The sequence below is a fragment of the Marmota marmota genome, unplaced genomic scaffold (assembly GCF_001458135.2).
Source record: "Marmota marmota marmota unplaced genomic scaffold, marMar, whole genome shotgun sequence".
Taxonomy (NCBI): Eukaryota; Metazoa; Chordata; class Mammalia; order Rodentia; family Sciuridae; genus Marmota; species Marmota marmota.
The window spans coordinates 2,888,003-2,901,945 of NW_025999944.1; the positions used below are offsets into that span (position 1 = coordinate 2,888,003).

The 13,943-nt window shown below is 53.6% G+C and overlaps 1 protein-coding gene across 1 annotated transcript in view; it reads left to right on the top strand.

The window, feature by feature from the left end:
* Scara5 (scavenger receptor class A member 5) overlaps positions 1-13,943 on the top strand; it is a 105,844-nt gene that overhangs the window by 63,674 nt on the left and 28,227 nt on the right. Inside the window, 4 exon segments of the mRNA XM_015499437.2 lie at positions 1-451; positions 9,118-9,198; positions 11,105-11,203; positions 12,865-12,921. The exon segment at positions 1-451 is cut by the window's left edge and continues 24 nt beyond it. Coding sequence (XP_015354923.1) covers positions 1-451; positions 9,118-9,198; positions 11,105-11,203; positions 12,865-12,921 — 688 coding nt within the window.

Consider the following 13,943-nt stretch of genomic DNA (forward strand, 5'->3'; position numbering starts at 1 on the left):
GCGCACGCGCAGGCGGCTCAGACGGAGCAGGCGGTGGCCCTGCTGCGGGACCGCACGGGCCAGCAGAGCGACGCGGCGCAGCTAGAGCTGTACCAGCTGCAGGTGGAGAGCAACCGCAGCCAGCTGCTGCTGAGGCGCCACGCGGGCCTGCTGGACGGACTGGCCCGAAGGGTGGGCGTCCTGGGCGAAGAGCTGGCCGACATGGGCGGCGCGGTGCGTGGCCTCAATCACAGCCTGTCCTACGACGTGGCGCTCCACCACACGCGGCTGCAGGACCTGCAGGTCCTGGTGAGCAACGCCAGCGAGGACACGCGCCGCATGCGGCTGGTGCACATGGACCTGGAGCTGCAGCTCAAACAGGAGCTGGCCACGCTCAACGCGGTGACCGAGGACCTGCGCCTCAAGGACTGGGAGCACTCCATCGCGCTGAGAAACATCTCCCTCGCCAAAGGTACCCTCTGACCCCCCCCCCCAGCCCACAGAGCCTCCTGGGGTCCCCCCCTCAGGCCTCCCTCCTGCACGTCGCTCCCCAAGGGCCCCCAGTGCATTCCTCAGTCCAAGCTCAACTCCTTCTTTTAAGTCTTGCCCTGTGAGACTCTGGAATTTTCTGTGGGAATGATCTAACCATGCCTACTTCCAAGGCCTTGCCCAGGTCTCTCCCCTGGGTAAACCTACCTAGGACAGAGTGGACTCAGCCTCTACATCTGTAGGCAGGAGAATGGCCAAGGGGGACTAACCTGGGTCTGGGTAGCTAGAGCTTGGACCCGCTGGCTGTGTAGCTCCAGGTCTCGGGGCTGCCTGAAGAAGAAGATCTGGCTGCAACCTCAGGTTCACATAGGGCAATGGTGAAGTTGCAAGGAGTGGAAAATTTCAAACTAAGCTTTCTAGGCGGTTAGAAGGTGTATTCGTACAGGTGAAAACATATTTCATTTAACCATTAATTAGTTTCATTTGTAACTCAAATGCAACAGCAAAAATGTGTAGGGCCTCCATTAACCTCCTGCTCTGGGACCCAGAGCCCAGGGTCCCGACTTCCCACTCTTCACTTCTGGCTAATCAGCCCCTCCCCAACCCTTCCTTCCCCAATTCCTTCCTGAAGCACATGCTGTCAGAGGTGCCTTTCATGCCATGTTGCCCAGTGCTCACACCCCACAGCTCCCCAAAGGCTGTCAGAGTCATTAGACTCCCCTTAGCCTGCCAGTCAGCACCAACAATGCCATACTGATTACCTACTGTTGGTTGGGTACTGCACCCAGTGTATCTCATCGGGCATCTTTCAAACCAGCACCTGTCTGAAGAAGCATCATGGTCCCCATTGGATTGCTGAGGGAAGCTTAAATAGCTAGTCTGGGTTATAGGACAGGGAGGGAGAGCATGGAGTGGGATTTGAACCTGGCCATTCTGATTCTGGCACCAATGTGTTCTCTGTCACATTCCCCTCTGTCCTGCCTGCCTTCCACCTCCATATGGGGAGCACAAACAGCTATCTGCAGGCACCCAGGCACCTCCTCCAAGGACTGCTCATGAGCTCTCCCCTGTCTCTGAGCTTCCACACTCAGAACAGCGAGTTTTATCTTGGAGCCTTCCATTTGTAAAGTCCTTTGCTCTCTTGTGCATTTTTAAATTTTGAAGTGACAAGACAAACTGTGAGGCTGGTTTCAGGCGGGTGTCTTGATGAAGGAGGGGTAGGATTTTGGCTCAAAACAACCAAGGCTCAGGCAGAAGTGCCTGATTACTCAGGGCCACGTGGCTGGTAATGATCCAAACTAGGATTTTTTTTTTTTATTTCAACAGCTTTAATAAGATATAATTTGCATGCCACAGAATTCAGTCCTTGTAAATAAGTGTGCAATTCAATGTCCAAGAGTTTTAGTCCCAGCACCCAGAGTGCATTCTGCTGCCCTCAGTCCGTCGGTATGCTTCTGTGTCCCCAACCCTAACATTGCATACACAGAAGTGGGGCTCAGTGAACACTCAACAACCATTGGATCTCGAGGCCAGGCAATCAGAGGCTCCCCTGCTCCATCTGTCATCTGTTCCTGATCACTTTGAGCTCAGGGTCAAAGGAAGGTAAGCTATAGAATTTCTTCTTTCAAATTCATGCCCCTGCTTTTCTGATCTTCTCTGTTTCTTGACCTCCCCTTTCTGTAGAAGTCCTCGTAGGCACCTCCTAATAACAGTAGCCACACTGCATTATGACCTATGATGAACGAGGCACTTTACAGACGTTCATTCCCCTAATAGATGCTCAAGATCGCTAAGTCTCACATCCTGGGAGAAGTCTTACCTTTCTCCCTCTGTAGATAAGAAACCCGAATAACATTCCCACTGCTTCTTATGCAGTTGGCAAGTGGCAAAGTCAAGGTCTAAACTTGGGTCTGTGGGGCTCAGAAACCCATCCTGCTCCACAGCTGCAGGCAGCAATGGCGGCTGGAGTGCTGAGGCCACTCTCTGGGGCTTCTTTTACAGTGTCACTCAGAAGAGCCTCACCCCGTGACCTAGACACTCCTGAGCCACCACCTCGGTGATTAGGGCTCAACACATGGATTGGGGAGGGGGCACACGACATTCAGACCACAGCCCTGGGGTGCCTGGCTCTTCACCACTGGACACCACTGGGCCCCTCCAGCTCTCAGTGTCACCCTTCATCTGCTGTGTCCACCCTTTCCCGTGTCCCTCTCACTGTTGCCAGGTACTCAGTCGTTGTTTTTAGAAAGTCTTGTATTTGGTTTATCTGGTGTAATTGTCTTTCACGCTGGCTTTGGATGGTGGATGCTGTACCACCTAAGCTCCCAGGCATTTCCTACTTCTGTCTGGAGTGACCTCAGTTCCTCCTAAAGGTCTTTAAACACACATACAAACACTCACACACACATGTGTACACGAACCCTACACATGCACCTATACACATGTACGTGTGACACATGGACACACATGTGCATGCCCACAGGTGTACTCACAGTGACACACATGTGCGCACACATGCCATACCTATGCCTGCCTTTTGCCCTTTTCTGGCTCAGATTCCACAAGTGACTCAGATATGTGCATTTTCAAATATGAGCTTAATTACATTATTCTTGAGTTCGGCTCAAATGTTTTTCATTCTCTCTCTTTGTTATGCGGTTTTCTATGAGTTTGGTCTGCAGTTTGTCTTTTGCAGATATTCACAATGGGGCTTTATGTTTTCTGCTTTGCTTTGGCAGCATTGATTAGGTCTGTTGAAATCTGGGTGTGGATTTCAAAGAATTAGAGAATTTAAGATTATCTGAGAGAGGAGGCATCAAGTAGGGAGAAAGATAACCAGAGGGGGAGCCACACAGGGAGGGGAGGACTGGGCACTGCCTGGAGGCAGACTTCCCAGGCTCCTTCAGATGGTTATTTGCTAGAATCAAAGTTTTCTAAAATCACAGTGGAAACAGATCTCAGAAATGATCCAGTCCTGTTTTACAGTGGAGGACTCTAAGGCCCCTTGAGGAAAAATCATTTGCCCAAGTCAAATGCCAAGCCTGTGGCCCAGTTATGGCTAAAAATTACATCTCTTGATTCACAAAAACAAGATTTTTAAGCAGAAATATCTGGGAGCTTCTTTTTCAAGAAAAAATTGCCATCTAGGAGAGCAGAGAGTCCAACTGAACACACATTTTTAAGGGGATGTGGAATGGAATCCAGGCTCTGAGGCCGGGACTTGGGCCTCTAGTTAATAGGGATCTGTTGGAGGGGTTGGCATCCCTGTGAACAGCGCCACGTGTGAACTAGTGGTCCCACTCCATGGAGGCTCAGATGTGTGGACGGGGAGGAGATCCCCGGGCAGGGTGTGTGGCCCTGCCGCATCTGACTCTGCTGCCATGGGGTGGAGGGCACGCTGTGGAAATGACACCTGCTTTGCCCCTGAGACTCAGAAGACCACGGCCAGGGCGGTCCCTGCACCTTTCAGAGCTCAAGTCTCCCTGGCTCTGAATAGGACTGGTGGACCCTGTGCTGTAGAGAGATGCCTGAGTGACGAGGGCACGGGAACAAAGTGCACAGGGACAGGTGCTCCAGCTCCAGGGCTGGTGGTGACTCCGGGAGCCCAGGGCAGAGCACTCAGTGGAAAGGCTCCACCCTCCATCAGGGTGGGGTCAGTGAGGATCTGGGGTCGGTGTCCATCACTGTACTGCGGCTTCAGCCCAGGTCGTCTTTGTTCTGGGCAGGTCGTTCCCCCAATTCCAGCATTCACAGGTCCCCCCCACAGGACCCAGGGAGTGGAGGAGGGTTTGCTTCCTTCTCTGTTGCCTGGCCCCCAGGACAACCCTGGTGCGTCTCCCGAAGGCTCAGTCCCTGGTCCTCATCTGGTGGGAAGATGCACTTAGGGAGCATCTCCCGACAGCCAGGCAGGGCAGGACTGCAGAGGGACGTGTGGGCAGGCTGGTGGATAGGCCCTGAGCAGGGCGGGGTCCTCCTCCCTGCCCAGCCTCCTCCTCACTGTGGCCTGCTTGGCTGATGGAGAGGATACGGAGAGGATATGACAGGGGACAGCATAAGCATTGAGAAGTGACAGAGCTCACATGGACACCACAGGGAGCAACTGATCCGCCAGGGCTTCCTACTGCCCAGAAGGACTGTCATTCTTAGAATCCCAACCAGGGCTGCGTGAGGCACGAAGCCACAGAGAGAGGGAGCCCCGATGTACACATCACCTGTCCATGTTGGGGACCACAGTCTGAGGGGGGTGACTGTACGGGGGGAAGGCAGGGGCTCATGGACACTCCAACAAGGGCACTGCACAGCCATCTCCCTGCCCAAGGAGCCTGAGGAGTCAGAGCTGTGGGCATGAAGGTGACCTCAGGGCTCAAGGGGAAGGAACTCTGAGAAAGGAAAGGATTTAGCCAACGTCTGGGGACATCATGAGGAGCAGAGTTTGCTGAGGAGGAGGGGAGTGTGTGTTTGAAACATCCCCCACCAGCCTGCCCAGAAGATTCAGATGCCAGCCTTGTGCGGGGTCTCCCACGGGCTGTGGCCCGGTGCTGCCAGGGGCTTCCACGGCCTCTGAGTGCATTTGGCTGTTTTCAGGATTTGGAGAGATGAATCAGGCAGCAATGTACACAGCGGGCTGGAGGCGGGGGGAGCAGAGACCAGGGAGACTTTAAAGAGGCAGGAGAGAAGCCAAGGACCCATGTAGGAGGTAGAGACTTGGGGCCCTCCTCCAGGACAAGCCTGAATGATCCTGGGGGAGGGGACTGAGGGGACAAAGGAAGAGGACTGAAAGCAGGCCCCCGGTTCCTGAGAAGAGCAGATCCTGGGAATGCACTGCTAGACAGCAGCTGCGGTCCAAAGAGCTCAGGGTACCAGAGGACCAAGCCCCCAAGAGGCTCTGGCCAACCTCTAGGCTCTTCTGAGTCAGGCTGGCCAGTGTGGCCTGAGGATGGGACCAGATATGGAAATGAGTGCCCACCTTCACTGACCAGCTTCTTCCAGGTCACCTCTGCCAAGGCCCTCACTAGCCCTACCTGTGTTTCCATCCGTGTCCATCTACCTTCCTGTTTGGGCAGTTTGGGATCTACCTCCCCTGGGTGAGCTGCCCAAGGCTGTCAGGGTGATCTCAGGGGCACCTCAGAATAGCACGACACAGTGATCTTATAACAGAAGCACTATGAAAAGGACATTTATTGGTCAGGGCTGGGCTTGCCCTTCAAGCTTCCGAAGGCTTCAACATCCGGCGTGTCATGGAGTCCGCACTCCTGCCACAACTGCATGAGAAAGGGCTTCTTACCCCCCTGTAACAGAACCAGGACCTGGGCCCATGTTCAACTGTCTCCATGTTCAACTCCCATTTTCCTAATTACCTCCACTCCCTGCTGCCCACCTTCTGGGTTGTTCCACTGGGCAGTCATCCTTTCTCCCTTAGCCAGAGACACTCCTGGGAAGATCTGTGCCCTGTGTCTGTGCTGGTCAGCTTTCTCTCCCTGGGACAAAATGCCTGAAATATCACCTTATAAAGAGGAAAGGGTTTCAGCTCACAGTTTTGGAAGTTTCAGTCTATGGTCAAGTGGTCCAATTGGTTTTGGGCCAGTGACAGGTCAGTACATCATGGCAAGAATGCACAGTGGAAGAAGCCACTCACTTCATGGCAGCCAGGAAGCCAAGAAAGAGAAGAAGCCCAGGGTCCCAGTGTCTCCTTCAAGCCATGCTCCCATGACACAACTTCCTCCTATTAAGCCCCACCTCTTAAAGGATCCACTGCCCAATAATGTCAGAGGCTGGATCTAGCCTTTAACACATGGGCCCACAGGGGACATTTTAGACCCAAACTGTGGTAGGGTCACACCTGCACCAGCTCAATTCCTGAAGTCTTGGGTCCTAAAGAGCAGAGAAGAGTGAGAGGACGTGAGTGTATGGGGTAGGGTCCAGCCTCAGAGATCCAGCAGGTTACCTCTCTCATCTCCTCTCTCTCCTCAACCTGGAGGGGAGGTTGCCGCATGGAGTCTGGAACTCATGTGTCTCTTAGCTTTTCTTTTCATTGGCTGCATGATCTTAAACCTGTTCCAGATTGGTTCTGTGACTCAGTCCTGTGCTCTAAAAACTGGGATGGATATGGCCAGTATTATTTTGCTTTTCTTCACAGACAAGAGGACCATGGCTCAAACCCCAGCCTTCCTCAAATGCTTTGTACAACTCATGATTTTTTTTTTTTTTTTAAATGTTGATTGCTTTTTCCCTGTGCATGTGCCATTGAACTATTAAGCAGCTGTCGACTTTGGTTAGGGTCTGAGGATAGTGCCAACTTTTGGAATGTATCAGTACATCTCGATCTTGGCAGCCTGGTTGTTTTGTGTGTATTAACACCCTCTGATCTCATATGCTCATTAATTCATCAAACATTTATTGTGCAAGACTTCACCGCTACACTGTGTGTGTGTTGTAGTTTCCTAGGGCTGCCATAATAAAGCCCCACAAACTGGGTGGCTTAGAATAGTAGAAACGTATTCCCTTATAGCTCTGGAGGCTGGAGTCTGAAATTGAGATGTGCCCAGGGCTGTATCCCCTCTGAAAACTCTGAGGGAGGGTCCCCCTTTGCCTCTTCCTGTGTCCTGGTGGCAGGGGATCCTGGTTCCTTGGCTGGCAGACGTGTCCCTCCAGGTCTGCCTCTTATCACGTGGTGTTCTCCTAATGTCTCTCTGTTTTCTTATGATGATGCTAGTGATTGGGCCCCACCCCACTTCAGTGTGACCTCATCGGGCTAATCACATTCCTAACAAGGGTGAGGAGGTTCAGAGTGGGCATGGATTTGGAGGGGCACTACTCCACCCAGTTCAATAGGCGTGAGTTTTACTGGAGAGCCTAAAGGCTGGGCTTCCATAGCAGGGGTGGGGTATAAAGGACAGAGTCCTGCCACAGGGGGCTGGACTGTGCCCACAGGACAAGGCCATGTGAGGAGCATGTCAAATGACACCGGGTTCTGTGCCAGGTGGGTTGTGCCCACTTTCAGCAGGAACGATGGGTGAGGGATGGTTTCACCAGGAAGGTGGCATCGAGCAGCCACCTGGGCTGGTGGCTCTCAGAGGTCAATAGGGAGTAGCCCTAGGCTGGGCACCTGGGAAAGGCAGGTGCAGCGTGGGTGGCAGGAAGGTTCTAGGAAGGGAGAAGCATCTGGCCCTGTGGGTGTGGCAGAATGGACAGTTGCCCTACAGACCTGGATTGAAACCACAGCTCTTCACTGGCCAGCTGGCTGTGTGGCCTCAGACAAGTAACTTCAACAGGCAGCAAGTTGGACTGAAGCCAATCACGTAGCCAGGATCTCTGCCATGCCAGAGCCTCGCCCCAGGAGGCAGCCCACTCAGGGGCAGTTAGAATCCCAGCTTCCACCGAGTGCCCAGCCAGAAACCCGAGCCTGCTCTCCGTCCTCCTCTCCCCCTGCACCAGCCAGAGCCAGGGTCTGTGTCTACATTCTAAACAGGGTCCCTCTGATGCCACTTCCCTACCTGGGCTCCAGCCCCCCACCCCAGGTGGATTGCAGCCTCCACATCTGCCTACCCCCCGTCCCTTCCCCACACAGCAGCCTGAACCTTCCTCCTGTGCAGGTCCCACAGGGCTCTTCTCCCAGGCCCCTCTTGGGACTTCTGGGACACTCCATCAGGCTCCAGTCTGGCACTCAGGCCAGGCCTGCGAGAAACCCATTTCCCCACCTGCTGTGACCCCAGCTGCTTATCCCCCCCCCAGGCTTACACAGCACTGTCCTCCCCACCCACAAAGTCCCAAGTTTTCAATTCTGGGAATATTTCAACAGAATTCACACAGGTGCATTCAAGTAGGTTAGAAATCCTAACCAAGAGCTTATATGTCCTTTATTATTGTTAAGAATGAAAATAGATTGTCTTATAAATAGGACATTAGGCCAATGGAGTATCTTTTACATACATGAACCTACATTAATAGGTCATTGGGTGAATATGATGTCTGGGACACTGGGACAAATAGGCTAAGCCCCTGGAGGGACAGCCCCTCTGCCGGGACCTCTCCCTTTGCTGCCATTAGTCATCCCAGGTCACCATCGCGACATACCACAGACTGGGGGCTCAGACCACAGGCTTTTCTTACTCACAGCTGGAGGCTGGCAGTGGGGATGAGGGCCAGCGTGGCTGGGTTCAGGTGAGGGCTGTCCTCCTGGCCTGCAGACAGCCACCTTCCTACCATAGTCTCCCCTGGCAGAGAGCACTTGTATACGCTGGGGGCTGGGGGGAAGCCTGTTGAGTGCTAGTGCTGGTGTCTCTTCTTATAAAGCCGCTCATCCCATCGTGAGGGCCCCACCCTCATGACCTCCTCTGATCCTAATCCCTTCCCAAAGGCCCACCTCCTAAAACCATCCACTGTGGGGGGGACGTCAGCATACAGATCAGGAGGGACACGAGTGTTCAGTCCCCAACACCCCTCACTGGCTCCTGTGAGGTGTCACTGTGGGTGCTGCTTCTTCCAGGGAGCCTTTCCTGATGTCCCCAAGACAGAGCTAGGTAGTGTCCCATGTGCTTCTAACATGTAAGGCTGGCCCTCTCGGCCTCCGAGGTTCTTGCTTCCTCTGCAGACGTCCTGGCCCTGTTCCAAAAAGCACATTCTCACCTAAGTGCTCTCTTCACCTTTCAGGGCCACCTGGACCCAAGGGTGAACAGGGGGATGAAGGAAAGGAAGGCAAGCCTGGCAGCCCTGGACTACCTGGACTTCGAGGTAACAGGGTTGTCCTGGGAGGGACCTGGGTACCCACGAGTCCATCCTGCCTCTCCTTTCTCATTGAGGTAGATGATGGGGCTCCCTGGACGGTGCCCCTGGCGTGGCTTCCAGTGCTCTGTTCTGTCAGCGGAGGCTGTTGGTGTAGACAGAGGATGGAGCAAACCCCTCTTCTTAGGAAGGAGTACAGGAGAGGCCCATGGCTCCACCCAGGAGTCAGGGTCCACGTGGCCAGGGCCTCCAGACCAGCCCTCCCATATGCTCTGCCCCTCCATGTTCCCACTAGGCGCCAGCTGCCCCTGCCCCACCTTGCCTCCTGCTGAAACTGCCCAGGCTCACGGATGTGTCAGGAGCACCTGCCCCTCCATCTTGCTGCACACAGGGACAGCCCTGCAGACCTCAGGTGGTGGGCAGGGTACTCTGAGGCCTTCCAGGAAGACTCTTCTTAGACTCATCCTCTCAAAAGTCTAAGAAGTTAGTTTCTCAAACTTCACAACGGTGTGTTCTTGAGCCATGCAGCACACAACGTTTTTCCAGGACAGGGTAAAGATTTCAAAATGATGGAAGGAAAGGAGGTATAGGGGAGAGGGCCCGGTTATTTGTTTTAGGAATTATATCTCTTAAATCTCCAAGCATGTTGCCAATGCAGCAGAGCCAGGGGTTGGAAGGAGGAAGCCCCAGCCGGGCCTCCATGCTGGCCTCCCCTCTCAACAGAGCTCTGGAAACCGAATCGAGGGTGCCCGGGGCTCCCCAGGCTCTGCAGCCACCTTTTCTGCCTAATGAATCATAGGGTGGGGAGCTTTGGGCACAGCCTGCACTTAGAGTCAGAATTTTGTGGCCATCGGACTCTGGGAACAGATACGCGGTGTCAGGAGGGGAGAGAAGGAAATTCCATCAGCCTTCTCCGTGGTCCTCCCACCCTCTGGAGGCCACCCGTCCCCTTCCAGCCATTTGACACTAGTGTTGGGGGAGTAATTGCTGGGAGACAGGTTTCTTGTGAAACCAGCTAGCTTTCCGGGCAGGAAGGAACAATTAGTCAGTTAGTTAAGGGGGCTCTGCTTTGCAGGGATTACTGTGGGCTTAGGTCAGGCCTCCTGGGGGCCCTGGGCTCTCACTTGGTGAGAGTGTTTGTTGATTCTGGCTCTCCGTGGTGCAATCAGTGCAGGCGGTGGCCATGGGGCCTAGTGGCCGGGAGCCCAGGGCTGACTGGGCGGCAGGCCGTGCGTCCCATTTATTGACCTTGCTGATCCCCTCCATCCTCAGCTCCAGCGCCTTTCCGATACCGCCTGTAGTTATGGAAAGGAAGGGATCTTCTGTTCTTTCTTTAAATAGGATGGGACACTGCTTCCTCTTCCTCCTAATGGCCAATGCCATACCCCTCTCTGAGTGCCAGTAATAAGCCCCTTGGATCCAGCCTGAGGTGAGGCTCACCAACCAGGAAGAGCCCAGCTCAGGTCTTGCCTCTGCCCTCTCCATGGAGTGCCCTTGGGTAGGTAGGTTACTTAACCTGCCAGGGCGGTCGCTCATCTGTAGTACAGGTGAGATAATGCCTCCCAGTCTGTTGTGAGCAGTAAGTGAGATACTTCATGCCCGGCACACAGAAAGTGTTCCCAAAAAGTGTTGGCTGACTCAAAACCTCCGGCAAGCCTAAGTAGAGAGACTTGCTAAGTGGGGCTGGCACCACCAGCACTCGCAGCAGAACCGGGCCTTTCAGTTGGGAGGCATCCAAGGCTAACTGGTAAAAGGGCTCACGGGGAAGGTCCACGCTGACCTGTTAGACGCTGCTTTTGTAACATCTTTGAGACTCAGCTTCGGAGGATCGCGGTTGTGTTAGACTATTGAACCAGACAATGACCTCTAAGGACTTCCGGTTCTGAAGCTTTGCCATTGTCTCTTCTCTCCCCAGGTCTTCCAGGGGAGAGGGGTACCCCAGGACTGCCTGGCCCCAAGGGCGATGATGGGAAGCTGGGGGCCACAGGCCCAATGGGCATGCGCGGGTTCAAAGGTAATAACGAATCTCAGTGCACCCTGGAGCTTCTGTCTCCGCCAGGCCCCAGGCAGCATGGGAGGTTGGAGGGGTGGACCAGGGGTCTCATCCAGCCTCTGTCCAGCTGAACACTCTTGGGCAAGTGCCTCAATCTCATTAAGCCTCAGTTTTCATCTGAAAACCAGGAATTCTCATGCTGCCTGCCATCTCCGTAGGCCATCGTGCCAATAGAGCAGGTGTGGGTGTGGAAATGCCACGGAGGTGTGAGGGGCCTTACTAAGGTGCCGCCCAGAGCTGAAAGCAGAGGAGGCCCGTGGGGGCTGCAGGACAGACAGGCTGCAGGCCCGACAGCCCCTCCTGGCCAGTGCTGCGGGCTTCCCCGTGTTCTGCAACGCTCTGTGTTTCCCAGTATTTTCAACTTAATTCCCTTCTCAGATTTACCCGGCCGGTGTTTCCTCCAAGTGTTTTTCTTCCTATGTTCACTTCCCTTGTTCAGTTTTAGGGGAACGTCCTTGAGAGTCAGCCCATGTCTTTCCATTTGCTTTTAAGATCGCCAGACCTCTTGTCAGCGCTGCAAAAGATGAGGACGTCCGTTGCTCTTTTCCCAAGTTTTCTGTTCGTCACTGGTTGCAATAGCTCAGAAAACAGTATTAAGAATCATTCCCACGCCCTCGTCTGGGATGGTCTCTTCATCTTGGAACACTGGCAAGTCTTAGTCTACTCTCCAGTTGGTGGTGAAACCGGCTGAGGGTTTTCCTTTCTTTTATGATCCCCATTTAAAAATTCATTTAAAAACAGATTATAAGACCGATATATCCTTGTTGAAAAAAAAATTAGATAAGACTGATGTGTTCCAAGGATAAAGAGCAAGAACCCCTCTTCCCCGGGGGGTTCAGCTGTTATTCTTTACAATGACCACCGTGAACTCTTTGGAACACATCCTGCCCGACCTTTCTCTGAGTACTTACATATATATCGTTGCCTTTTTTTTTTTTTTTTTTTTTAATAAAACTTGGACTTTGACTTGCTCTTTTCATTCACAGTAAGCTGTGAGCTTTGATTGGCAGATATTTTTCCAGAGAGCCTGGAAATAGGATCCCCTGGGTATTCTCATGCCCTTTGAGTGGTGCCAAGGCTTTCGAACTTCTCTGTAGAGTGAGGTGCCCGCTGGGAAAAGAACTCTTCTCTTTTAACCATATCCTGTGAAGGGAATTTCAAAATTCCCTGGAAACTCTTGCTCGTGTTTTAATCTCTCCCACCAGAAAATCTTCCTGAGACACAAACGACCTGTATGTCCCTGAAGCCCACCTCTCCTCCTCCCCTGTGCTCATTAGAGGAGCTCAGATGTGAACTCCGGAACCCCTGACTGTTCCACAGATGTCTGTGTGGCCTTCTCTGTGCAATAATGAGTTGTTTTGAGTTTGTGTGCTGGATGCTCATCGTCTGTGCTGTACCTAGGAGGGAACGGGACACCCTCAGCCAGACCACTCTTTCCTGGGGTGACCAGAGCAGGTGGCCTAATCGCAGAGCTCCTGTCTCCCCTGCTGTGTTCTCTCGTTGCTGGTGGCTCCTGCCTGGGGTTTTCTTCAGTATTGAGTTAATAACTCTGCAGATATTTTTGTTTTCTTAACAATTCGAGTTTGTTTCTATTCCTAATACCCGTCTTCCTCCTATTTCAGGTGACCGAGGCCCGAAAGGAGAGAAAGGGGAGCGAGGAGACCGAGCCGGGGATACCAGTAAGCAAGTCCTCCCGGGTCACTGGGTGCTGTGCCCACAGGGGTGGAGCTCATGCCCATCACCATGAGGTCGGGGACCAGGGACTAGAACCACATGCTGCGGTCAAGTGTCAAAGAGGCTCCCTCCCTTCTGGGGGCTCTGCTGGTCCAGCAAGATATTGACAGAGCTCAGGGGCGGAGGCTGTTTCTGGAGGTGGTAACAACCTGTGCTTGTGTGGGTGAATCTGGAGGCTCCCCGCTGGCGGCCTCTGGAGCTGGCTGTGTATGATCTCAGTGCCTCAGTATTCTCATCTACAGAATGGGGACAAGAAGAGTCCTTGCCTCCTAGGGTCAAGGTGAGAGTTAAAGGAGTCGATCTATGTGAAGTTCTTCACCTGGTTAGGATCCGGGATGCGCCATTGTCATCATTCCTTCCCATGCACCAATTCAGACTTCCTTCCTAAAATCATCAGAGACGCTTGCCAAAACTCAGTCACTGACCTTACGAAAAATGGGGTATTACATAGGGAAGAACACAGAAGCCAAGCGGAATCTCCTGTTTTCCTCCTTTGCCACTGAAGAGGGTGGTGAGGTTGGAGACACTGTTATCTGGCCGACCACCCAGATGCTCTGGTCTCCCTGCAGCGGGCACAGGGGGTGCCACCTTATCTGGCTGTGCCGCTCTCTTCCAGGGTGTCCGTGTAGAATCTCGGAAAGATTGCCAGACAAGAATGAAGAGAGTCTCCCGGCCAAATTTTAAACAAAAACAAAGCAACCAGCACGTCGTACTGCTGGCTCCCAACTGCGGCCGCCCCGCGTGAGGGCGTGAGCCCATTATCGCCTCCTTGGGCATCGCATTCCCGGCTTGGCCCTGGGAGGCCTGGGACTAAGAGGGGTGCCTGCGGGCTCCGTTCTGTGGACCCAGGGAAAAGAGCCACTGCAGAGTCACAGGCTGGCCTAGACCGAGGGCCCCCCTAAGAGGCTGGGCATGAACGTGTTCTTGGGGTGCTGGGCTGTTTCTGACAGAACCCTGCCAAGGTAGC